General features: G+C 40.1%; 1 protein-coding gene across 3 annotated transcripts in view; it reads right to left on the bottom strand.

Annotated features, from left to right (window-relative positions):
- LOC117881921 (ecotropic viral integration site 5 protein homolog) overlaps positions 1-27,724 on the bottom strand; it is a 64,206-nt gene that overhangs the window by 1,088 nt on the left and 35,394 nt on the right. Inside the window, exon 4 of one of the 3 annotated variants that reach the window (XM_034779776.1) lies at positions 4,369-4,378. The exons of the other annotated variants lie outside the window; for them this stretch is intronic. Within the exon in view, the coding sequence (XP_034635667.1) occupies positions 4,369-4,378 (10 nt within the window). The remainder of the gene's footprint in view (positions 1-4,368; positions 4,379-27,724) is intronic. 3 annotated transcript variants of the gene reach the window in all.

Below are 27,724 nucleotides of genomic sequence, written 5' to 3'. Positions count from 1 at the left end.
CAGGACCAAGATTGCCAAGCGTTACTAGAGTTTGAATGTCCAAGAGGAGAAACTTTAGAAAGGGGTTGAATGGGTATTCTGCACTTTTTGAAATCAGGCCCTTTAGGGTGTTTCAGGTTTGGTACCAAAAAGCACTAATCGTACTCCTGAAAATTTTGAACTGTATGTACAAGTCCCGCTGGTTATTGAGGCTAAATCTTGTGTCTTTGAACATTCCCATTGAGAATATACTACAGCTGTGGGATTTCAGGTAGCCCTATTTATTACTGGACAGTCACTACTTTTCTGTATTATCTCAGGAAGGGTTTTTTGTGCTTGTCATCTAATTAGAAAAAACAAGGAGAAAAGCTTCTGTCGGGGGAGGTGGATGGGTGTGATTGCCAATGTTTTTTGGAAGAGCACGTGAACAGCAATCGAGAGCAATATAAGTGGTTCTCTCCACCTTGAAAGATAAAGAGCATCAACCTCCAATGAACCACAGCATGAAGGTTTTAACCTGCATTCTTGCTCTGAAACTTACCTTTCCTCATAGTAGAACAGACTAGTCTCAATTTTAAAGAGAAATGTCTTACAAAACAAAACTGGTTGGGGCACAGGTAAAGTGTACTTAATATTTGCTTTTCAAATACACTAAACTGTAGTGATAAGCTAGCTACTATGGCCACAGGTTTAAAGCTACTCTGAAGGAAGAAAAAAACAAAAACAAAAAGAACCTTAATGCTGAGCAAGTCACATAACTTAGCGAGACTAATCTTAGCTGTTGGAAGAGGTCTGTGAGGTTAGTTCTTAGAATTCACCTAGATCAGTTAAGTCAGTCAATATTAAGGGGTCAGTTTGACAGCTGCAGAGACAGCATCACACTCAAAAACCATAGGTATGCAGAAAGGGCATAAAATTCCCTTGTAGAAACCTCCTGTGGCCATTTTGGGAGCTTAAAAGGCCATGTATGAAAATGCATCACATTTTGCTCTGCTAGACAAATAGTTGCTTGCAACACAAAGGCCGTAAGAATGGCGAAAGTGCAAAAATCTAAACACAGAGGCTCTGATTAGAAAGCCTGAATTATACAGAACATTAACAAGCCCAGTTTACGTTGCAGAGTTCTTGGGGGGGGGAGGGGGAATTCACCTCCATGCACAGACCCATTTCAGTGTGGTGATGCTCCTGGCAGAGCAAAGAACAGGGAACTTCCACACTTGTTTGCAAAGGGGCTGGTGTTCTCCACAGAGAATGGCGCAGAGGGTGGGAACTGGGAGTAGGCAAAATCTATGATTACTTCAGTGGCCTTAATATACCATGGAAATTGTGTGAAGGGGTTGCAGTCATTTCAGCCTTTAACCAAGAAAGTCTCCATGAAGTGTGTGTGTGTGTGGGGGGAGGAGGGCGCACGCACAGGGTGGCAGATCATGTTGCAGACCTATGCCTGAGTTCCAGGTTTGAAGGTGGATTTCACCTCTTCAAAAAGAACAGGAGCACTTGTGGCACCTTAGAGACTAACAAATTTATTTGAGCATAAGCTTTCGTGGGCAACAGCCCACTTCTTCAGATGAATAGAACGGAACATATAGTAAGGAGATATATATACATACAAAGCATGAAATGCCTACATTTTACCTGCAGAGAGTCCACCTGTTGAGTGAAATTTGCCCACATAAAGTCAGGACTTTTTGAGCGTGTGTATCTTGTGCTGTATTACAGTTATATCCCATGCTGTGTCAAACAATGTAAATAGATATATACATAGAACAGGGGCAGTATAATGTATTTGGAAAAAGTCATCAATTCATCTACCTCTGTGTTTCCCAAACTTGGGACGCCGATTGTACAGAGAAGGCCTGACATGCCAGGCCCGTTTGTTTACCTGCCGCGTCCGCAGGTCCGGCCGATCGCGGCTCCCACTAGCCGCGGTTCTCTGCTCTAGGCCAATGGGGGCTGCGGGAAGCGGCGGCCAGTACGTCCCTCGGCCCATGCCGCTTCCAGCAGCTCCCATTGGCCTGGAGCAGCGAACCGCGGCTAGTGGAAGCCGCGATCAGCCGGACCTGCGGACGCGGCAGGTAAACAAACTGGCCCGGACCGTCAGGGGCTTTTCCTACACAAGCGGCGTCCCAAGTTTGTAAAACACTGATCTACCTAGTTGTGAAAAAACTGATTCGTAAAGGCCTCTCTGTACTTTAAGTGGCAGAATCCCATAACATGGATTGGACAAACCCAAACATTTCCAGTACTTAACTACGGTATTTCCAAAGCTAAATAGGACTAATAATGGAACACTGGAGGGAGGGGGGACCCTGTCTACAGGCTTGGTACATTGTCATGAGGCACATAATATATTGTGGCTGCACTGGTAGGCCACCGGTGCTTACTTCAGTTCTATTGCGAGGTTTTATTTCCAACAGTAACTGCCCTCAAGCACCAGAGACTTGAGCTACCGCTATCTGAACTCTATTTGCAACTCTATTGGTTGCAAGTAAACTCATGCAGGGGTCAGTCAGACATTTTGCTAAGATTGTGATAGCATGCCAGTTACATGCTTTTAAGTAGCAGTGTCTGCAGGCACCTGTGTCTGGGTGACAGCCAACTGGGGCCAGTTGGTAGAAAATATAGAAGTGGCCAAAACCTTGCTCCATCCCAAACCTTGAACTCGAGTCTGGATAAGGAGCCTCTCCTTAGGATCTTTCTATCCTCCAAGACTAGCCGATTCTGCATTGCGTATGAAGCAGTCACTTTAAAAAACATGGCAGATAGATTTTACCCTGCAAAGCTTAGCTTCACATCTTGGGGCTGCCATTCTGGATTCACTTCTTTGAAGCAATAAACACGGTTTTGGAAGCTTCAAGTCCCAAAACCTATCTGAACTTGTTAAAAATGTGAAGGTTGCTATTTGACCCTAAATGACCTGAAGTAAAATGGCAGTGCACTAACCTACTGCAAAACCTGGACTTTTCCTCAATAGAAGAAAAATTAGCAAGTTTTAATTGTAAAACAGAAAACATTTCAATACAATTGGTTGATTTTTAACTGAAGAAAGTCAAAAATAATTTGACTTGTACTATCATTGAATTTCATTCTTTTCTAGAAAGGAGCGATTGTTAGAAAACTGAAATCCTTAAAAAAAACTACCGTTCAAGAGATAACCTTGAGGGTATCGCTGTCCAAAATTCAAGGCAGCGTGTAACACCAGCACTAAGGAAGTGCTTAGATATTTACTACTCAGTAGGCTTACGAGCTATAGATCTGTAATGCTCATTACCAAAGCATACATTGCACAGATCCTCCAGTCCTTCCCTGTGCCCAGTGAATTTGCTATGGACTGAGGGCTTACTCGGTAGGTGTAAAATTTAAAATTCAGCATGACATGCCTGTGCTCAGAGGGGATCAGATGCCACAGTAGTTGGTACCAATTTAAGAACCTAAATGGATAGTACCTTTTAATTTGAGGATCTACAAAATCTTAAAGCTCTTTACAAGTATTAGTGAACCAAGGCACCGCACATCTGACAAGTAAGCCATATTTTCTAGCTTATAATTTGGGAAAATGAAACAGATAGAAATTAAGTGATTTGTCAAGGTCACGAAGTGCAGGCAAGAGCCAGGAATAAAACCTAGGTTTTCCAGTCCCATCTGTGACCATAAGATTACTTCCTCTGGGAGGAAAGAGGGTTAGCCCTTCAAGGACAGCCCAGATTGAGTAGGGCTGGAGTTACATCGCTGGGGCATGGCACAGCCGTTGCCAGGCAGTGAAGCCCTTCTCTGTGAGGGAGGTCACCATTGGTTAAATCCCAGTCCTTCAAGTGCTGTGACTGGCTTTTCTGCCTAGAAAGGCATTAACAGACCTCATTCTGATCTCTCTTCCCTGCTCCATTTCTAGAAGACTAGGTGGTTGCTTCATGCGGTGGTTCTGTGGGGACTCTGGCCTAATCAGGCTTGGGAATACAGCAGGCCGGGTAGACCCACAAACATTAGGAGGGAGGCCTTTAATAGCTCAAGGTAGCTTTACCCCCACTTTCACTGCTGCCTAGACAGACTGCCTATAGGAGACCGAAGTTGTAGCCACAGGACCAAAAAAGGACTGTCTCCACCTTTGCCCCCTCAGTGCCATTCACAAAGCTAGTTGCATCAAGAACAGAACCTCAGTAGCTGACAGTATTTGCTTACATAAGCCTTCTCATGTAAGAAGCCATGAATTAGAAACATTCTGAAAACAGAATGCATGCTGTGTGTTAACCACAGGAACGCACCAAGAGTTTAGGATTATAAACACTGTCCAAGGCTAATGGAACTTACATTTATGAATTCAGAGCAGTTGAGGGAAGACAGGCATATAATATTAACAAATCATGTCACTGGACTTTGGTAATATATTCTTACCTGAAGCTGACTGCCTCATCAAGCCATGCATGAAGGAAAGAGACAGCAAAGAGATTTTCAGGTTTTAGCACAATTCAGTTGTAGCAAATGAAGGGTGCAGATATAAGCGCACACAGATTATATTTTTAAGATACCCCCTTTATATCTCTTTGAAGCTATTAAGGAAATATCTCTAAACAACATTAGAATGTCAGCCTATAGTAAATTTTAAAAGGAAAAGATGCAATGAAAAAATGATAGATTAATATTCTGGTACTGGTAAGATTGTGATAGATTATGGCACAGAAGGGAGGCAGTCATTTTTGTTTCTTTTGAAGACTTTAGAAACCACAGTTCTAAAGCAGTCAAGAACTGTACTTCATGTTCGACATAAAGATGCTTGCCTAGCAGAGTCAAGCCACTCAGTAGTGATTACTAATACCATTCTATGTCTGGAAATGGGATCAAAGCATGGGCACTCTTTTGGTTCAAGGTAGGAAAACAGATTATTCATATTAAATCCATATAGGAAAAAAAATCAATACTGGATTATGCAAATCTTATTACAACAGGAACAGTCTGAAGAAATCAAAGCCCTTTTTTGTTCTGGAACCTGAGTAAGATTTCCTGATTATAAAACAGACATGATTCAAAAGAAAACTAAACTGTTACTGAAACTATATGCTAACCACTACATCTAATTAGAGCAGAGAACGTCTAACATTGTAAGTGAATATCATAAGAGAATCTAACAGAAAGCTACCATTTTAGCAGCCTTATGAGGCAGATTTAGGCTTAAAAAAAAACAAACAAACAAACAAAAACCAATCATATTCCATTCCATTTTTCCAGTGGAAAAAAACAACAGGCGGTTAAGTAAAAGTGTAAGAGCTATCAAGTTAAATGCTATTTAAGTTAAGCATCAGTAAAAGCAACTTAATCTGAACACATAAAATTTTAAAAAGTTTCCTTAACTCTAACTTCCCATGGTGTCTAATGGATTCTGAATTCTTAGTTCTCATCAGGCTCACGACTGTTGGCCTCTGCTCCCTGCTGAAAGTAAAATACCGTTTAAGATGGCAGTCCCAACCTAGAGACAGTCACAAAAAAGAGATACTGAAACAGTGTCAGCTCTCTATAAAAATCCTCAACAACTCCTTTACTATACCTATTCTTTAAGTAAAGATTTAGCTTAAAGGAAATTTTGAGGTAAACATGGTACCTTAAACCGTCAACAGGGAAACAGACTTAAGTCTCAATTAAAACTGAAGTTATTCTCCTTAAAGGTGAACTATAATGCAGAAATACATTTCCACACCAAAACCCCCAAAACTTTAAAATGAAGTTAAGGTTTCAGGCACATATCAACTCAGACCAGACATTTTCCCTTTCAAGGTTAGGCAAAGCAAATGTCAGAAACCCCAAGATGTTAAGGTTGCACTTCCACAATAAGCCACACACATGCAAACCACCACAACCTGAACTCTGCAGCAGGAAAGAAGATAGACAAAATCTCATAGTTGCAGACATGAATATCGGCAATCTATCACCTAAAACAGGTCTTCACAAATATGGGCAGTCATAACACTATGGTCCAAATGGGGTTTAGTTCAATTCAATTTTCTATGCATTCCACTGCAGATTTAGTTTCCACGTATGTCAAGAAAATTAGGTTTCCCTTCTGTCACTGATCTTAGGGAGATAACTAATATTATGCTTCTGCCTTTTCGAACCTCAAAGAGCAACAGACAATCTTATTTGAAAGTTATCAATTATGTTAATTACTTTCAAGCAAACATTTTACTATAATTAAAAGGACATCACTTTAACAGGACATCTTTCATTTTTACAGTAATTTGCAGGACAATTTTCACTCAAATGCAGGATCAAATGCAAAAATCAAGGACAGATGTTTGAGGAGAGTGGTACAACCGGTCCTTAAATCAAGACACTCCATAAATGAATCCAGCAATGCATATTGCACCTTTCCTCTATTAGCTGACTTTCCATGTAAAGATACCAAATAAACAAATACTCTTATTACCAATTTAAAGGAAATTGTACAGTACTTTGATTCACTGCAAATGCTATATGCTTGCAACTATATTGGACAGAGTTCAGGTTGTGGTTTTTATTTCAGTGACTGCATTTCCTGTTTAACTTACTTTTTAGTTAATATTAGCAGCTGCATCCTTAAGCCAGGATATTATGTCAGGAACTTTAACTTTAATCTTAAAGTTTGTGGGAATTTACTTAGTTTTTAAGATGGTCCCCCGGTCTGTGGGACAGGAGTCTTGATCTTTCAAACTCCAGATGGTCCACAAGAAAGGAGACCCTACCAAGCTGATCATAGGAGATGCTGAGGCAAGGGAATGTCCCCTTACTCTGCTTGCCACAGTCTCCTGCTAACCATGGTCCTGAAGCACTGTTCTGTGGAGAGTGTCCTAATATCCCTAATGTCTGCAAGACAAGAATGCTATTCCTGCAAATGTTCAGGTCCTCAGGAACAGTGCGCCTTTCTCTCAGATTTGGAGAGTAGCTGCCCTCCTGTCTATTCCTAATGTTTGAAGGACTGGAGATCTCTTTCCAAGGTTCACAGGAAGGGCAGATATGGCTGGTAGAAGGATTTTGGGGGGAGGAGGAGGTGTCAGTAGAACCAAGGAAAACCACCCATAGAATGGTTTGTGGGAATGAAGACTCCTTCCCTGTCTGCTCTACAGGAAAGCAGATTCCCCTTAGGAAGTAACAACCCTAGTAAGGCTTGTGGAGACTTTGGGTGGCTCAGAAATGCCCAGTGAGCTAAAGGGTTAGGAAAATTTGGTGCCACATGAGCTTTTTATGACTGGAGGCTCATCAGCCCCTCTTACCAAAGAATCTGAGGGGTTTTCCCCTTCTGCTGACTTCAGAAGTCCACACAAATGGGAGAGGGAGATGTGGCCTCCTGATATTCTCCCACCACTCGCCTCTTGCTTTCTCCCTATTTAGTCCCGGATTTTAAATCTGGGGAAAGAGTTAACTGCTTATGGGCTGTCTGAGGTCTGCATTGAGTAGAGATCCGCAATGAGCCTTAGGAGGCACTAGATCTCTGCTGGAGGAGTCCAATAACATATGTGACAGCTCTAACTATGTGTCACTTTCAAACACATCCAAAAAAACCCTAGTAGCTCTATTCTTAGGGTGTCCTTAAGGAACACTTTTGAGTCACTTCACATTTTCTACAAAAATTCTGTTTCAGCCCAAGATCTAACTTACTTATTGAGGATCTGATTTTTATAGCAGGGACCAACACTGGGCTTACAATACAAACTCTGTTATACCCTAAATATATAATACAGTTGTGCCGCTGTTCCATACAGTCTGTCCTTTACTACTTCCTGTTCAGGTATGAACAGCCTCTCTTTCCTGTCCAGAAACTTGGAACAAGTTGTTTTATACAAACATTAGTAATTATCTGCATGTTGCTGGAGAACTGAAAAGAGATAGTGGTACCACAAAAAGCTAAAACCGGCAAATTTTCCCAGCTGTCAGTTGATGGGGGAGGAGATGTGGAATTAAGGAAGGGAAGTGAAGACGTGATCTTTGTAATGCATAAAAAAAACAACGCAAAAAACAACACACAAAAACCAAAAGACCGACCAAGTAAAATATTTGGGGAAATTGAGGTAGCCATGACATCTCATAATAGAGCAGTAAAAAGCACAAAATCATTTCCCTACCCCACCCCGGCAATTAGCCTTAAACCAAATAAAAAAAATCTTCACCTCATCCCATTTAACTTTATGTACATTTCTATTCTGCAGCATTAGGATTTTTTTCCTAGCACATGCTCAGATTCCAGCTATGGGATTTTCTATAGCTGACACCATGAACAGTAACTGTAGCTTTTTAAAAAGGGAAAACTGCAATGAAATACATAAAATTTTAATCACAGTATCTAATTAAAGAGTAGAGTGAGTGAGTAAGTGTGTCTAAAAGCAAATAAGCAAACTAGAAGCTGCTGCTTTGACAATCTGATGCATAGGTATTGTAGGTTAAAGACAGGAAATGCCTTGATCGTGCATACTAATGCTGTGCAGCAGGAGACTTTCAAAACTTGTTTTCAAAACTTTTTGGGGTTAACCGTGAATAATACAGCACTAAACAGTGTTCTAAAAATACAGCTAAGGCAAAAATGACATTTCTTGTCTCTTGTAAGCATTAAAATGCTGAACTGCATTTTTTTATTTCCAACTTACTTCCTAGCAGAGGGTTCAGTCTGATCAATCAGTGAAACAGAAGCTCCCATTGGCCCCCATTTACACTGGCCTTTAAACAGAGTTTGGCAACAAGATTTGAACATTCGCCCAGCTTAGCTGTTTGGCTGGTTCGTGTGGCCAGAGCCAAGTAGTTTAAAGACTGCATTCAGGCCCAAATTAATACATTTGGGAAGTTAATTGGAACTCAAGGCTGGCAATCTTGGAGTGAGAACCCAGCATCATCCACCATGAATGAGATACTCAGTGACAGGCATTTCTAAAAAACAATGAACATTCATTTTAAGAGACATTTAGTAAATAGAACCAACTGGCTAAACAACTAGGCCCTTTATGAATGGGAAGTACAGACCGTTATCTACTAGCATATTCTATCTGAGGATTTTATAATGCCACTATCACCATAGTACCGAGGCACCTTCCACCTAAAACAGATTGGCAGTTATAGAATCAGAAATGTAGGGCGGAAGGGACCTCAAGAAGTCATAGTCCATTCCCCTGCCCTCAGGTAGAACCAAGACCAGCCCTCACAGCCCTTTGTCTAATCTATTCTGAAATACCTCCAATGACTAGGATGCTACAACCTACCTTAACGAAGTCTCTAGAGGACTTCATAGGGTGTCTGGCTGTTCTCTCCTTTTGGGGTTATAAAATGGTTTCTGGAGTAGAGTTTGTTTGGGGACGGGGCAGGGGGCTGGGGGGGGGGGGAAGAGTGGCAAGGGGAGGATAGAAAGTCCTAGCATTGTGTCATTCTCATTATGTCAGAAAGCCGCCCCCCCCCTCCCCAAAAGAAGGCTTTACAGCATTTCCTCAAGCTGGGAAGACTCTGGATTTGTTTAATTCCTTCTGGAAGTTTGTTCCATAGCCAGATCCCCTTGACTAAGAATAGTGTGTCCTAGCACCCCCGTGTTTCATGCTGGGCTTAGTGATCTGTACTATTCCAGAGGAACACAACTGCCTTATTGGTTCATTGAATGAAATTCAGTTTTTCACGTACCCGGGACTTGATCCATTAATTGCTTTGGCAGTTAGGAAAAAAAAAAAAACCCACAACAACAACAATTTTGAACTGCAACAAACTGAATGGGAGCCAGTATGACACTAGAGCTTGAGTTACTGTGAACACATCAAGCCCGTAACATGGAGGCAGACATTCTGAAGCAGCTGGAGCCTGTGCACTCTTTCCACATTCAGCTTCCTATCAACATGACAGGTTCTCTTTAAAAATGCAAAGATGCTCTGGATTGAGATAATTTCAGTTTACTTGTGAACAGTGGGAGTGAAAAGGGTAACAGTGATAATGGAACTGCAACCATGATGAATGGTAAAGATATGCAGTTAACCCCTTCGGCCTGTGATTACCAGTGTGATAACCATTGCTAACTGCTCAATTCTCCAATTTCTGAAGGATGATCCAAAGTAATTTTCTTTTCTAAATTACTAATTTGAAACAAATGCATAGTGTTAACAGTGGCATACAAACTGAAATACTAATACAAAATGAACTTTGCTGCCCATATCACTAGACAGTTCAAACCATAGCAACGAGTCATAAGCGAACAGCAAAACAGTAGCAACAAGTTTCCAAGATTGAGTCATTTCAGGCTTATTTTTATAGCACCTATTTAGTAACATTTGGCCTTTTCATTTTGTATTCTCAGGTTCTGGAAATCAGTCTTGAAATAAAGAATGCTTTCCAGTGGCTGTACAGATGATGGCAGGAATCATGCAATTGTCTGTAAATTAATTAAAACCATGACATTGTATGTAAATTTTAATGCATAAAAAAAAAATCTCATCTCCAGTTGCCTTCTAGTTTTGTATTTCAGATTGTTCTGTTGTTTTTACAACTATGAATACGAGATTTTTTTTTTATTTTTTTTTTGTATAGAAAGTGGTTTTAAAGCTTTATCAGTTATCAAGGGCTCAAGAGCCAAAAGGAAACAAGATGCTAACTGTGTGCTCTGTATCAGCTTTACCAAAGCCTCGGCTGCTGTATTGTAAACGTGACAAAGATTAAAACTAGCGACAAATGTTCAGACCAGAAGGTTTCCAGTGAATCAGAACAGGAAACCAATAAAGCGATCAATGGGAGGTCATGACTTCTTGATCACTGCACTACATGGCTGAAAACTATGGTTTTGATCTAGTGCCATATAATCTAATTAAACTTTGACATTCTATAGCAAATATATGATTGCTACTATTTCAAAACAGTGTTGAGAAAGATATACTTTACTTTTAACCTGCCCCTATTCATAAAAAAGTATCTGGTCATTACAAACCAAATTTAGTTCATTAATTTTCCTAAAATCTGAAAAATCTGTTGTAATAAAACAATGACTTTAAAAAAGTTTTCAGCTGACCTAGCCCTGGGAAGGTGCTATAAAGTAACTAGTTGGTAGATGGAAGGAAAATTCCCAGAATCTTTTCCTACAAGAGGTTCTAATGCAAGTGTTTATTTGAAGTAAGGAAATGGCAACAAAAATATTAAAAAAAAAAAAAAAAATTAGGAGTACATGTGGCGCCTTAGAGACTAACAAATTTGGGCATAAGCTTTCTGGGCTAAAGCCCAAATATTTTAGAACAGCATTATGACCACACTGCAAGTGCTGTGAAACTTTGACCAGGGAACTATCTAAACATCTCTACTCCCTCTTCCTGATAGCTGGCACCTATAAATAAAATTACTGAAACCTCAAGCATTAACCAGAAGGTACTGGTTGGCACAGAGGCTGAATATGTACATGTTATGGGCATAGATACTGCTGTTACAAGAACTGATCACTTCACACTTTTGCTGTCTTTTTAAAGCCAGAGTTAACGCTGTATTCTTAAATTGGCTAGGACATAATTGCTTCCTACCCCAAATAAGAGTTCTACCCACCATGGTCGCATCACTATGATTACGGCCAGTCAGAATTTTAGGAGAGTAACTGAGAGGATTCTTTGGGATAGGAAAGCAAGCATGCATCATTCAGTGGTGTGCAGCCTCACTGCCCTCAGCTTTTTGCTAAAGTGGAACCCTGCTGTTGGTGCTGGGATATGTTGTACAGTTCCCAACGTCTCATGTTGGTTTTACGTTATGTTTTACAAGGGAAAACTGCTCAAATAAACTAGGTTAACTGGACCTACTAGGCACTGGAAGGTTGTGTACATTCCGGTGAATTATAAACACTTTCAAAAGGCTAGCCGTGTTAGTCTGGATCTGTAAAAGCAGCAAAGAGTCCTGTGGCACCTTATAGACTAACAGATGTATTGGAGCATGAGCTTTCATGCGTGAATACCCACTGGAAGAAGTGGGTATTCACCCACGAAAGCTCATGCTCCAATACGTCTGTTAGTCTATAAGGTGCCACAGGACACTGCTGTATAAACACTTTGTGATCTCTGCCACAACCCCATGAAAATTGGAAGTTAACTTTTTTTTTTTTTAAATATATAAACACCCCTGCCCACCTCTACTCCTCCCTCCCACCCCGCTCCCAAGAGAATTCATGCAGAAAGTTTAGGTGACTTGACTAAGGCAAAAGAAGCAACCAGTATTAATGGTAGCATTAGAATGCAGGACTCACATTCTTAGACCCATGCTTAGTTCACAAGACCACGTGGCTTCATGCCATTGAGTTACCTTTATTTGTGGTCAGACCACAGTGGCTAGTTATGGGAGATGGCTCAGCTGCAGGAGGGATTTTACAGTAGCCCTAATGATGGCAGCAGCCTCGGCAGTACCACTCTCTACTGAGCTATACACACACAAGAGTCTGTAAAAACTGGGGAGTAGAAAGCTCACAACTGGAGTAGGACTAATTGGTGGAAAGTGGGTAAAAGTTCATAAGTTGTCCCAGTGGACTGTTGCATAGAATTGTTTTAAAAAAAGATGCAAAAAAGAAACAAAGATGGACTTAATTTAAACAAAGGTCTACTGATACCACTTAAGGAGTGTGTTAAGATCATATTTGGTGAACAAGAGGAGTGTGGAACCAAAATTTAGGTCCAATTGGTGGACAAAATCATGAGAGGATGGGCTATTCTGCCGATCACCCTTTTGTGGCCCTTAAAGAGAAACTCTGAGGTGAAAAGGGGCAGGACTATCACCATTACTACAGGCACAGCAGAAGCATTTCTCATTGTGACACCCAGATTTCAGCACACCACTGGCAATACCTAACCATCAGTGCTGCAAGGATCCCAGCCAGATACATGTAAGATCAAGGTCTTCTCCCTTGTCCTCCTTTCCGCCCTTCCCCCACCACCGTTATCCTCTGGTCCCAACTCTGCTGGCTTTTCACTTGATCCTGATATCAACTGTAGTAATAGCAGCAGCATAACAAGAGGAGAAAGCCCATCTAGCTCTGCTCAGCCTAAGAATCACCAATGAAGAAAAGGAACCTGACCAGACCAGCCAAATGTTGCCCCTAACTAGGGAGGTGAGGCAGAGTCCAGAAGAATAACTATCCTGGACAACTGCCAACCCAAAGCATCCTTCCATGATGGAATAACCCGAAATCAACAAAAGCCCCATTTCCCCCATATTTTACTATCCTCTCTTCCTCTCCCCCCCCCCTACTTTTGGTGTTTGTTCTGTTGAAAGTAGGAAAGTGACTAATCAATCATTCCCAACTCAAAACTGAACAGAACAAATCCTTTCTTCCCCACCAAGGACTGCTTGATTGAATCAGAGACTAACCAATATTCCTCTCTAAAAAGAGACTGAGTAAGATTTTGATTGATTAACAATTTGGGTTTCAATGCTTTAGCCTTGTTTTGATTCTTTACCTTGCGTGTCTCAACCAATAATATTCTAACCTTTGACATGTCCTAGTTTGTTTGCCAAGGTATAAGCAGGCATCTGTACTTGGAACCCTGAATTTGTTTAAAAAAACAACTGTTAATGCTGTACAGTGACAGGGGCATGTTAATACCTTTGACTATTTGGCCCCATATATTCCTCAACAGTAATAAAACAGGTCCCCTTTTCCTCCCCGCAAAACAAAACAAAAATCAATGGATATTGGGCCGTGGTTTCCCTGGATACCAAAAAGGACCACCTTGGGATCCATAGATAATACAAAGAATAATCTGATATTCGGAGGAGTCGGTAAGAAAATTTTAACCCCAGATATTTACATCAGTTTACATCATATTAGGATTTCAAGGGTATTTTTGCATTTTTTTTCCTTGCAGGGTGAAATCCATGATTCTCCTTCGTATTTCTCCGCTCTCACGGTTCGGATGGGGAGGAATGGTAGAAAGCCAGGGGCCCAAATCCCAGCTAGGTGTAAAAGTTTTAAAATTTGTGTTTTTGACTTGTAAATTACAAAGTGTTCTCACCTTATCAACTTTCAGACTGCTGTCTTGAGCAAAACAGAGGAAGCTCAAAATTTAAGACGATGGTTTCAATTTAGCAATATTATGCTAAGAACATGTATTACTGTAACAAATGGCACTTGTCATGCATTTACAACATACATAGCGAACTCCCTCCATTAGATGCTGTCCCTCAGTGAAGGAGGAATATTAGCAGAGTGCTATCTGGAAGTATACACTGCTTCTGTCTATCTTTAACTGTTCAACAGCTAAAAAGATTTCTGTATCTGTGGCTGTTAATTCAGAAAGCCATATAAAAAACAGTAAAGAAAAATATTAATAAGAAAACTACATCTCCCAAAAATGACACTCCGTGGATAAAGGGTTTGTGAAAGTGGGACTTTGTACTTGAGCTATCGCATTCCTATATCAGCTTTAGAGGAGTCTTCAGAGGGAACAACTGATGTTAAATGGAACAAGATTAATTTTTAAAGGTAATTTGTGTGCCAAAAAAAGGGTTTACCAGAAAATATTTTACAACCTACACAATCATGACAATTCCTCAGTACTTTTCTTAACTCATTCAGTAAGTAGCTCCATGTTAAATTGATGAGAGCCCAGTTTGGTTTTTTAACATTACATTTTTTGCATTATATAACCCACAGGACTGTATCTTCTCTTCTGCATGTACACAGCATCTACGATGCAGAAGAGAAGAGCAATATGCACAAGAATTCAGATGTTTTTTGACTTGCCAAGATAGCTTTGATAGTCCCCGATATACAATATTCAAGGACTGGTGTACTCCCCTGCAAAGTGGACCTAGATTCCTCAGCTCTCTAATGTGGTAGATTGAAAAGTCTGTGGCTACTTCATTTCAAAGTTAAAAAAAGGAGGCTTCTAAAAATAAAACAAGCACATTAAACTTGTGTTTTACTATTAAATCTAATCTGAAATTGCCAGCAGTGAAACAGTTAATGTTGGCACCTAAACTGACACCTTTACATTTCAGTCACATTGAGATTAACAGAGCTGTCTATACTGCTCCAGTACATGGTTTCATGTGTCTACAGACTCAGGAAGAGACCACCACATCAGTTTATACTGCTCACATTTGTAAGGTTTTCTTTCAACCATGAGGAACAGAAGGTATTTTTTGTAAAGAAAAGTTAGATTTAGGAGCATAATTCCAAGGCAGACTCTGTGGCCATAGTTATATAGTACAGAGCCCTGATTATTATGGAATCAACCTTAGTTTTTCTGCCAAGTGTACCTTAGATGCCAATTTGTGTTAATGATAAAGACCACCAACTTTCATAAATACAGTGTCTTAGTTCTACAGTAATGCCTTTGCCTCAATTATTTGGTTATGTCAAAAGCAGACAAGTACTAAAATTCCCAGCCTCAAAATACATGATTTCAGCAAGGGCAGAATAAGAGTTAGAGACAGAACTATAATACTGCTTCTTCATCTTTGGTTTATTGTTTAGAGAATGGGACACTATCTACACCTTCGACCTTGGTAACAATCTTTATAATTATCTAGTTTGTAAAATGTCCCTGATTCTCAAGGACATAAAACTAAAGGGCAAAGTTACTAAAGAACAAAACTTTTAAAATGCTTTTTTATACACACACAGTAGACAAAGCTGCAGTGTTAGATTGGGTGCTTGCAAACCACATGACCTCACGAATGCTATCTTATCACATCACAGGTTCCTCAGACTGACCACAACCACTTAAATCAGACTCCGCCAGCATAGAGGCTCTATCTTTGACATGTACTAGTAAAGCAACAGCATTTTTAGCTGGCCAGCAGCCTTGCAAGAGCTCTGCTTGTGGGAGGGCAAATCTGATGGTCTCTTGTCCAACTGTGTTTGCAAGATATGGTACAAGAAAAGCACATGATTTATTGCACTATAAACTTCAACCACAAGTTGAAATGCTTACTCTTTGTAAATCTGAGAGTTAACATATTTCCTTTTAGTGACAGCATTTGTTATCGAGCAGAAAAACATTTAAATGCAGCCACTTATTTTGAAAGCATTCATCTATAGTAAACAAAAAAAATCAAACAATTCGCATTAAATTATATTTAGAAGGTGAATACTTAATGCAAACAAATTTTACTTGGTTTTGTTTAGAAACATTAATTGGAATCTTAAGCATTAATAAAAAGATTGTAACAGTCCAAACTTAGATACTATAGTAATGGGTGCAAATTTACAGATTACTGAAAAAAACATTGAAAACAAGAACTGGACCAATATCACTGTGCCTGGTGAGGGGCTGATAATCTTATGACCATGGCAGTGAAGAAACTAGAACTGCCAGGAGACATACATGCAAAGCTGACAGCATACATCTACTGTACACATCCCAGGGTGCCCAAAATTACAAACCAAACCAACCAACCTTGTATAATATACAAGGCAAGTAGTATACCCAAATGTCATCTTCAATGGAAGGGAGATTCAATCAGTGAGACTGATCATCTAGGCTGACACTCATTTACAGCAGTACGTAGACTGAGAACATATTACGGGATAACTTTTTACCTATACCTATCCTATCTCATAGAACTGGAAGGGACCTCGAAAGGTCATTGAGTCCAGTCCCCTGCCTTCACCAACAGGACCATGTACTGATTTTGCCCCAGATCCCTAAGTGTCCCCCTCAAGGATTGAACTCACAACGCTGGGTTCAGCAGGCCTGTGCTCAAACAACTGAGCTATCCCTGCCCGGACTACTTATACTCCTGTGATGTTCCCCTCTGGTGTTATCTGGACCAGTGATCTGCTAGGTCACTCCAATCCTTGACTCTGGGAGCCAGCTTTACCCTGCTCTGCTGTAGAATCCCCACTCCGGGGCTGTTCATGCACAGCCTCTGGCATGTAAGCTGCTCCCAATTACTTGCAAGCAAATGACACTAGCCAATATTCTCTGGATCCCAGAAACAACCTTAGGCCTTGGCTACTCTGGCGGTGTACAGCGCTGCAACTTGCTGCGCTAAGGGGTGTGAAAAAACACCTCCCTGAGCGCAGCGAGTACAGCGCTGTAAAGCGCCAGTTTAATCAGAGCCTGCAGCGCTGCACGCTCGCTCGCAGCGCTGCAAGCTATTCCCCTCAGAGAGGTGGAGTACATACAGCGCTGCAAGAGCTCTCTCGCAGCACTGGCGGCGTGACTACACTCGCGCTTCACAGCGCTGCCACGGCAGCGCTGTGAAGTTCCGAGTGTAGCCAAGGCCCTAGGAACTTCTGTCTTGCAGTGTCTAGTTATATAAGCTTGCAGAGTCCAGTGGGTATAAGTTTGTTAAATTGACAAAGAAATTGATATGTACCAGGCTTGTTATCCCAAGGGGAGCCTCTGACACTTCATACCAAACGCACTGCTTCAGGTAGAACAAACAGATTAGCTATAAAGATTGACTTATACATTTGGTAAATTGAATTAAAAGCGAAACCCATTCTAAGCTGATCTTAACACTTTCAATGTCCTTAAAAACGGAGATGCTTCTCACCACAGGCTGGCTGGTTACTTTTCAGTCAGGCTCTCTCCTTTGATCAGCATTTCAGTGGCTTGGTGGTGGTGGTGTCTGTAGATGTAGGTGGAAGAGAGAGAGCATGGCAAAATATGTCTCCCTTTTATCATGTCCTTTCTTTCCTCTTGGCTTTGCCCACCCCCCACCCAGAATCAGGGGAGCATTACCTCTTTGTAGTCTCAAACTGACCAAAGGAAGGGGGTGACTCCCTGGAGGGTTTAACAGATTCTTTTAATGTTACCTAAGCCAGTGTCCATTGTTCCTGTGAGGCTGGTCTGGTCTGGTCCCATCCATGTCCTGTCAAGGTGTGAACTGCCTCTCTGTTCTTGGAAAGTTTTTGCATGGGCCTGCTTTAAGCCATGAGGATACATTTTCAGCCTCAGAACTATATACATGAAATTATAACCTATAACCGTAACATTTCTGTAACACTTACTAGAACATCACTATAACAACCATGCTCAGTGCATTATGAGCCTTCTAAAGACACCCAACATGACAAACTGCATTGGATACCACACAATTATTTTATAAAGATGAATGTGGGGGTGTAGGGTGTTCCCCTGAGGTACAGAGCATCACAACTCCCTATACAGGCTGTGAGGCTAGTATCTTGGGCTTTTGTTTCCAAGGTATCTAAATGCCATTGATAAACCAAATCCAGTACCATCCCAATAGCAATCGCCTGCATTGCTTGATCTATCTACAAGCCAAGAAATACAAGGCAAATAATACTTTACATGTGGCACAAACTGAAACCTTCTAATAGGCTGGAGTTGCTAGATTCCACTTTTCAAGGCAGAAAATATTCAAAGCTTCATAAAATATTTATTTAATATTAGTGTATACAGTTTACTTCTAGCATTATATAGATTCATAGAGTTTAAGGCCAGAAGGAACAATTAAATCATCTCATATAACCTCTTGTATAACAGAGGCCATTAAGTTTCACCATGTTCTGTGTAGTGCACCAATACATAGTAGTTTCTTTAATCCTTTACACCGATGTTCTTAGTTTAAATTTTCCTTCATTCCTTCCTTGATTAGCTCTCCAGGTTTCTATTCCTGCAACTAAAGTTACAAGATGTCCCCTTATCCACAGCTTTACCATATCCCAGATTACTCCTTTTGTCATATCTTATGCATTATTTATCCCCAAAGTAATTACTTAAAGGGTCTTGAATTTTATTTACACAAACAGAATCTTTTAAAAGCACGGTATTTAATCTCCCACTTTTATGTCTGTTTTCATTAAGCCAATCTTAAAAGTGTTAGATCAACAGGAACATGATCTGACCAAGAGATAATACCTATATCAGAATGTTACTGACTGCATTAGGTTCTTAGAATATAATATCAGATCAATTTTAGGATGAACTGCACACCAGTGGGAGTAGAAAGTAATAAATGGAGGGGTCCCTAGTTCTCCAAACGCAAAAATCTTAAGTTTTTCAGATACTGAAAATGAGAATTTTTTTTAAAAACTATCTTCATCTACACTAGGATTAGTGTACAATTAGAGAGTCTCCCTCTAAAAATCATTTCACCAAGTTATTTTCTAAGAACTCACTAAAACAGTCTATTCAACTTTGATTAGGGGACCAATGTTCTAACTGTTGTATCTTTGTCCTGAAAGCTTTTTTATAATAAAATTCCATTCCATAATTCAGTTAGAAAGACTTTAAAAATTAAAATACGTTTTGTTTTTGCTAATGAGAAGAGTGCTTGATTTCATGCTCACTTCTAAATGTTTTCCTATCCTATGTTTTCATTTCCACGGAAATAACTAGCATAGATGGAAGTATGCAACGTTTGCTCTATTATTGGACAGACAGATAGCTTGAGATGTTTTCCTCACCAAGGGTGGTCTTCATATTACTCCTTTTCCACGGTTCTGTACATAAAATGTGTTGCTAATGAGTATATATTTTTAATAACTTGGAACAGAATGGCACAGACAGCATGACTTCCATTTTTAGGAGAACCCATGTAGAATATGTTGAAGACTCTGGAGAATTAGAATTTTTTTTTTTTTTTTTGGAGGGGCTATTTGGGGCGTCTTCCAATTGGTGCCGACAGAGCAGCATTAAAAGTGATTCACTTTGGGCCTTGACAGGTTGTACTAATGTTGTGGTAATAGCTAGACAAAGTGAGGTGGTAAGTAACCCTCCATTCTTGGGGCCACACGCTGTTTGCAGAGAATGCTTTCTCAATAAGTAGAACAAATTTGAGGAACAGAAAAAAAGGTCATCTCAAGAAACAGTGTTTCAAAATTATTTACCTTTCTTCAGTTACCCTCTCCGGTACCTTATTTCAGATTTATTAAATTTAGTTGAATTCTTCATTTACTCATTAGTTTTGTTTTTCCTAGGAATGCCCAAGACAGAAAATCCCATAGCGTCTACATTTCCAAGAACAGTGCATTCAAATTTAAGACCATGGATTTATCTCCAGTAGCTCATCTGTGTTCCTACAAAATACACTATTAGCAGGACCTGCAAAGTCTTCAACCTGGAAGCCTTTCTTCGCCTAGGAATAAAGATCAAGAAGTTGCCTCAACACACACACTTGCGCTACCTATAAGGTTCAAGATTGTCGAGTGACTTCCTGCTTCCAAAAATACAACTGCATTGAAATGAACGGGGGATGTAAAGCTTTAAAAATATATCTATTTTTAGAAAAGATATAATAAAGAAATTTTTTGCATGTAAAAACAACCAAACTAATTTCAGTAAGTGGTGTTAAACTGCTCTCCAGTTAAGAACAAGTACTGGATACCTACACCAGCCTAAGGAAGTTGTTTTGTTTTGTAAGAACTTAAGTCTTTAAAGAGGTGTTTCCAACATTAATGTTCACTATCAACCACAGCGGACGTAAAATTGCTAGCTGTCTTCAGTGAAATCCTGGAGTCATGAACTTAAGCTTCAGGGCTGGAGTAGGGGGTCTTTAGCTTATCTCACTGTGTCTCCTAAGTTAAAATTTGTACAACATATAGGTGAAAAAACCCCGCATGACTAACTGACAAGAGCTTCAGAATGATGCCTTGACAGCAAGACCACACAGTGTCCCCATTATTATTGCTGCGTAAGCTTCTAAACACATGCAATTCTGCATAACATTCTAAAAAGCCTAGCACTCATTTGTACATTGTGGCAATGAATGGGGGGAGGTGCAGAGCTCCTAGGCATGCAGACATCATGCCTGCCGCTACATCCCTTTTTATAGTACAGCTTGCTACCCCCATGCAGCCAGCCAACTTTGTAGGCCAGTGCAGGTGCGGGGCATGGTCATGCTTTCTCTGGAACGTTATGCACCCATAAAGAAGTAGTAACAGCAAGTCTGTCTGGCTCCCCCATGTAAACTTGCATATAGGCCAGGCATAATCTGCCTCAGTGTGAAACTAGTCATAAGAATAAAACTAATTGCTCCATTTAAGATACTACATTAGTATACACAAAAGCTGGCATTTTCTACTGTGTTAGAGATTGCACTAATTAAAAACAGCAAAATAAAGCATTTGCACTACTGCATTAGTATAAATTCCTTGTGTAATATTTTTAGCTAACAACAATTTCACAAAGTTTTAAGCAGTTCAATCCTAAATCACAAAACCTGTAAAACTAGAAACCACTATTCTTAAACCTTGCTTCTGTCTCCAAAGGTATCTTGTGGTCTGTCAGTGTAGTTTGCGGGCAAGCATGTCAATGCTAATCTTTTGTACCACTCCTGTAATCTAGGTAACACATTTAAACCTTGCAACATCCAACAGGAAGCAGACACAGCTGCTGTGTAATACATACAAAGTGACTAAGTATACAGAGGTAGTGCATAAAACACTCCCAGGACTAAGGTAGTTTATAAATCATTTAATTCCATTCAGTTTGAATTAAGAGTGAACAAGAGAGGTAGCAAGAACCATTAAACATTGGTCAACATGTACACAGTGTAGTGTCTATGTAATTTTATGCTGGACTGGGTGACAGCATCCAGCTCTAGATAGATACTCTGCTGGTTTTCCTTAAGCCCTCAACTTTACTAAGTTGCTCAGATAAACCTATCATAGCCCACTCTTTTCATGCATCATTTCTTAAGTCGTTCATTTGTTAAGTACTATACACCGAAGGAAGCAACAGTTGCTGATATCAGGATTTCCTCTTTAGGACAGGAAGAAAATGGAAGCTTTTTACAGACAGGAGTGGCTTGGATCAAGAGAAGGAGAATGGCAATGGAATTACATTGGTGAACAGATGTCTAATAGGCAAATCAAGAGGATACTAACAGCTCTGACGGAAGCTCGGTTCAGCCTTCCTGTCTGAATTAGTGACAACGTCCAAAATGCCACCAGATTTTTACACGATCCCAACCTTCAAATCTTTAAGGAGAAAATTTATAAAATTGGTGACCAATGAAGTGACTTAATCAGTAAGGTTACAAGTATCCCACAGCCATCTGATATTGTAAATTTAGATGACTTTCACAGTACCAGTGCTTCAAGCTATTTTAAAATATTTTTAAAAAGTGGAAGCCCTGGAGTCTTTGCTTTTGATTTTCTTTCTACTATCCAGAGTCCATTCCTGCAGTTGTGTTGGTTATCTAGAAGATAGCTGAAGTACAGAATATCACTGTCTGTGTTGCTGGAGTTTAAAGGGGTAGCTGTCTGATGCACAACAGAGTTAATGCTTGGCAATGTGGTTTTACTAGAAATATCAAGTAAAACCATTAACGGAGGAAGCTTTTACATTAGAGATTGGTGAATGATTTCTAGACAAATGAACTCAGTTTTAGTAGCAAAATTTTAGTTGCTGTGAAGAATTAAGGGTGATTTGAACTATATTCAACATTTTTATTATAATGATCAGTATTGCATCTTTTCAACTACTGAGTCAGTGCAGGGAGAGAACAGTGTATGTGTGGGGTTTTTTGGGGGGGGGAGGCAGGAAGAGCTGGGCATAGAAGAGAGGTCCATAATACTGAGTTTGTCTATAGTACTCGTGTCTTCCTAAAATGTTGAAGGCTTCAACTGAAGAAGCCAACTTATTTCAGCGTACAAGGTGAAGACTATTGGCTGGCTATCTGAGGAAACGTAGATTGGCAGGTTATAAAAAAATCACTTGTCAATTTTTTATATCTACAACTTTTACTGTATTTGAAAGATTAGAGGAAGAGGAGTAAACTTTCAGTCTATTTACCTCCTGCATTTAAAAGCAATGTGTGTGCGTTTCCTATGTATGCTGGCAATTTCCTGAATGTGGGGGTGTTTTACTCAGCCACAGAGGAGGACAGGCACTTTGAATTTACTGCAAATAAATCTTTTCAGTCTAGACCAGAGATCGCTTGTGAACTTTTGGAAGCAACTGAAACTCAGATCACTACGTAAGCCTTGGAACTGCACCACAGCCTCAGTCAAGACACTTGCAACATTTTGTACTCTAAAAAATTAACAGTTAAAAGAACCACACATTGAGATAGGATTAAACCCAAAGGATTCCTCAGTCATGAGAAGACTTGCATGAAGTCTTTCAAATGATGCAGTAATTTCAACTGATCACTTCTCACATGCCGTAAAATACTCTGCTTCTTCCAAACACACTCTAGACCAAACAGTCCTCCTAAGAAGAGGGTGGAGGGAACAGCAGAGGAAAATAAGGAGGCAAGTAAGGGGAGAATGGCAGATTGTAGAACTGGGCAAACAAACGCAGTATTTAAAGATGTCACAGCAACCTGGTAAGGTTTGGGAAAGGGATGTAGAGATTATCAGCTGGATCCTTTGCACATCTCCTTCTTGGAGGCTATATTTCTGCCTGAGACCTAGACAGATTTTGTTGTGTTAGCTCAGACTTGGAGATGATTTCCATGGATGCTCTGAAGCCCTTGTTTTTACCACCATAAGCAACAAACAAAGCATATGATTTCCTAAAGGATGTGACCTAATCAAGCTGGATTTGAAGGCTATGCAGATATCTAGACAGTGCCACCTGTGATCTCTTGAGGATGAGGTCGTCTAAGACAAAAAGAAGGAATATGTTCTGGTTAAGATGGCAGGGCAAAACCACTAAATAATAATTCTGAATATCTCTTTGGGGGAAAAACTGTAGGAATGGCTTTTTAATGGACAAGGCATTAAGTTCAATAGCTCATCTGGCAGTCACAGCAGTCAAAAAGGCATGACTGATGAAAATGAAGAATAAAGATGATAGCCATTCATTCAAAGGTTTGGTTCTGAAGGTGATTCAAGACTAAATGTTAAGCTTTCAGTTGCCAACAGGTAGCTTAACAGGACGATAAAGTTTGGAAATTGTCTTCAGGAATCTGGTGATACAAGCAAAAGATGCTGGGGACACATACCCTTTAAGAGCTCCCAGGGCAGCAACTTTGAATCAAGAGGTAGAGGCTTAGTCCTTTGATAGATCCAGCAAAAAAAGATTTCAGGTAGAATTTGGTGCTCACATACCATGTTCCCAGCACCTTACAGATCCAATAATGAACCTGAGGTGGAGTCTTTTCTGGTTAAAGGATGGCATTAAAATATCCAAACATTCAGAGTTCTACACCCTGAAATTCCAAGCCGTTAGCTGGATCTTGGCATTTCATTGGGCCTTGCATCAGGATTCCTTCTGAGAAAAGTAGCTCCCAAGAAGGAGAGACATCTCCTTGAAGTCAAGGGAATCAGGACTGGAGAGTCTTTAGGAGGCTATCAGGTTCACCCCAGCCCTGCTCAATCTAATCTTCTTGCCAGAATCACCAAAAGGTAGAAGGAGGAGGCAAGGAATACATCAGACATTCTTCTTTCGTACAACGACTAGCTGTTTGTTTTGAGTGGTTGAAGTGCTCCACGTGACTCTCCATTGAGCCTCAGCATCAAAGTTGGGTGTAAGGATCTTGATAAGGTTCCACAGAGAATTGCGGGATTTTAATCTAGTCTTTGACAGGTTCGGCAGTGGGATCATCGTATTTGCATTGACATGATTAAGAAAGCAAGATGTCTGAGCAGCTCTTCTAATCTGTGGAGGCTGGATGTGGAATAGGACTGGGACCCAGTCAATTGGACTAGATTTGAGTGTCCCCTAATAATGAATATAGTATTATTGAGTTGAGTGTCAATGAGTTTAGTGTGACTGCTAGGAGATCATACTGGTGCACAATATTCAGCTGCAGAATATACCAAGGCAATTGTTGCGATTTGTAAGTTCCGTGGACTGGAGCCCCATTATGTTCTGGCCAATATTCTGATAAGTGCAACATGAGACCTGACCTTATCGCAAGTGTTCTCGTGTTGTTGAAAGGTCAAACTCTGGTCCAGTGTAATGCCAAGATATTTTGTATTAGCTTTGTGGCTGACGTGCACACCCTTTCAGAATCCAGAATGTTTGACACCGGGGATACGGATACATTTATCCTGAATCACTCTGGGAGGAAGCAGAGTTGATCTTAGAGGTTTTTTTTAAGCTCTATTAGACACCTTATTTTATTAAAAGGGGACCCTAAGGAAGACCAAGGCAAATCCCAGGAGCCTCTGCAGTGGCAGGGGGAAGAAGCAGCTGGCTGGTCACTAGAACTGTGGCAATGGACTCTCTCCAAGTATAATCCCCACAGTAATTATAAGGAACAGTTTAGTGACTAATGTAACTACCCAAACATCTCATCTCATTTAGGAACACGAGTCTATGGGTGGACTAGCCCACCCTAGAAGGCAGCCCCCAGTGGGCCAGCTATTACCAGTGTTGAATGCCATGTCGCTGGAGGCGAATGACTAAGAGGATGGGGTAGGAGAGTTCAACAGCTTGTGATATTCAAAGGGTTAGGGTGGATCCCCTTTAACCAGCATCAGTCATACACCCACAGGCCCTTTTTCCATGTCCATCCCTCCATAAAGCAGAGCTGCTGAGAGAAGGTGTTTCCTGTGGCACAGAACTAAAACTGGAACTGATTTAGTTCCAGGGCTTATACAGGAGGGAGAAGTTAGGCTGCAGAAGTAGCTGAAGTGCTGGTGCCAATGTGGTAACACAAGTCAGTCCCCTGACAAAAGGATTCTACTGAATGCAAGGGGGGAAAAAAAATGGTGGTAAAATGACAAAACTTGGTAGGTCCCAACACCCCGATTCAGCAAGGTACTTAAGCACCTGTATAATCACATAAGCAGTCCAATGGGGGGTGGGGAGTAGTGTAGGCCTCTAAAGTTAATTCTCACATAAGACGTTCAATTTTTAGTACAAATGGGCTATCCTGGGGCAAAGATAAATCTTAGATACATAAACTTCAGTTTAAAAATTAGATTTGTTCCATAATCTAATGGTCTGAAATGCAGCAATTCAGTATGATTATTTCTGCTTAAAATGAAGTTTTTACCTAGATTTTCTGAAGCAAACACTTCCATATAGATACCTGTATTAGCTTAGCTTCTCCCCCCCCCCACAGTAACAAATACTTGTATCCATGTCCATATTCCACCCTGTGTTCAGTCTAACTGTATTGAGCCAGAGCGTCAGTTGATATAAATTGGCAGAGATTCATTGACTTAAGTGACTCTCTATCACTTTACACCAGCTGAGGATCTAGCCCTTAATCTCAGTTTTTCTATAAAATAAAACAGCATTTACATTCATGTGGAGCTGGCTGAAAATGTTAATTGAAATGATTTTCCAATGAGAAACACCCTTTTTGCAAAACCAAAATTTTCTGGAGAGAAATTTTCAGTTTTGCAAAAAAACAACCAAACAAAAAAATGTGTTCCATCAGGACAAAACATTTGTAAAAAAAGTGACTTTCATGGGAAGGGACTTCTGTTTTCCAGTCAGCTCTAAGTTTGTGCACTTAATTTAAAGTCATGTCGCTATAATACATTAAAAAGCAGTAACTTTACATAGTTCCTATGAATTCTCCTTAATCCCAATGAATGTGTTTTACATCTGAGCCAGCTGAATAGCTGTGGTCAGCATGTCATGTACAACATTGCCCTATCTTCAGGAAGATGAATTTGCAGGTTTATTCTTAACGTTTCTATAAACTTTTAGAGAAGTAGACCCAAAGATCAGTTAGGTAGAGGAGAAAGTTTGTAGCCATTGTTGGGTCATAAAGAGGACCTTTCTTTTCAGAACAAAATTTTATCAGGATTGGACTATAGTTTTATAGGTACCTGCTAAAATATATTAATCCTAAAGAGGAAAGATTAAACACTGAGGACCTGAACCACCATATTTTTGCTTCATCATTTTGTCAAGATACTCTTGCATTAAGATTTTTTTCTGCAAAAACATACATGCAAGGAAAAAAATTACAGATTAATTCAAAAAAATATTCTAAGAGTTGATACTAATGAACAAATTAACTAAATTAATTTCCAATCACCCACTAGTAGAGATGTACATGATTTATTAGTCTGCACCAGAGGACTGTAAGTGTGCACTAGCATGTTGCACAATAACCGGCTCACGTGGAACCTGTGGGTGCGCACTAAAAGTTCCTTAGTGTGCATTAACATAGTTTCATCTAATGTAGTTTACTACACTCAGGAATAGCTTTGTCAAAAATTTTGTTTAGCCATTCAGCTTTTGCAAGATATCGGACAAAGAAAAGTTAACTTCAAACATTATTTTTCCAAAAACAGCTGTGCTGAAATTCATTGACTTCTTTTGACCCTTTCCCATTTTCCCTGAACTCTGTTCAGTCTCAGTTACAAGTTTCACTAGTCAGGCACTGTTCCTTAGTTACTCCTAACATTTTTGCAAAATATACATGTTCCAAGGATTCTGGAAGTAATTCACCTTCCCTTAAAGAAGGTTGAGGGCATAAGCAGGTTGACTGTATCCATTTAAACATAATATTCTTTAATGCAAGATGGCAGGGTATTGATTTTAACTTTATTTTTAAGTGAGTTTAGTGCATGCTAAAGGTGCTGGATTGATGGCCCTAGAGACTGAAGTCCTTTATCTACAGTACAGACAGCAGTGCAAGATTCTCCACTGTATCATAATCCTCAAGGGATGGGTCCTAAAAAGGTTGAGCCTTTTAAGGTTGTATTTACTAGAGTAGTTTGTATATGTTATGAAAACACTAACTGCATCATGGTAAGTAAGTGATGTGATTATTAAATGGAAAGAACACTAGAACAGGAAAGGCAAATAACTGAACCGGTTGCATTGCTCTACAACTAAGATTTCAACCGACTGTATTAAACCTGTTTATTTGGAAAGTGTACATTAGCAGTATAAAAAAAGCAAAAGTGACTATCTAAACACTGTTCATGGTGCAAAAGAGCCACAGGCATATCTCCATA

Source organism: Trachemys scripta, chromosome 8 (assembly GCF_013100865.1).
Source record: "Trachemys scripta elegans isolate TJP31775 chromosome 8, CAS_Tse_1.0, whole genome shotgun sequence".
NCBI lineage: Eukaryota > Metazoa > Chordata > Testudines > Emydidae > Trachemys > Trachemys scripta.
Note: the sequence above shows the minus strand (reverse complement) of the source record. Positions and strands in the feature narration are given on the sequence as shown.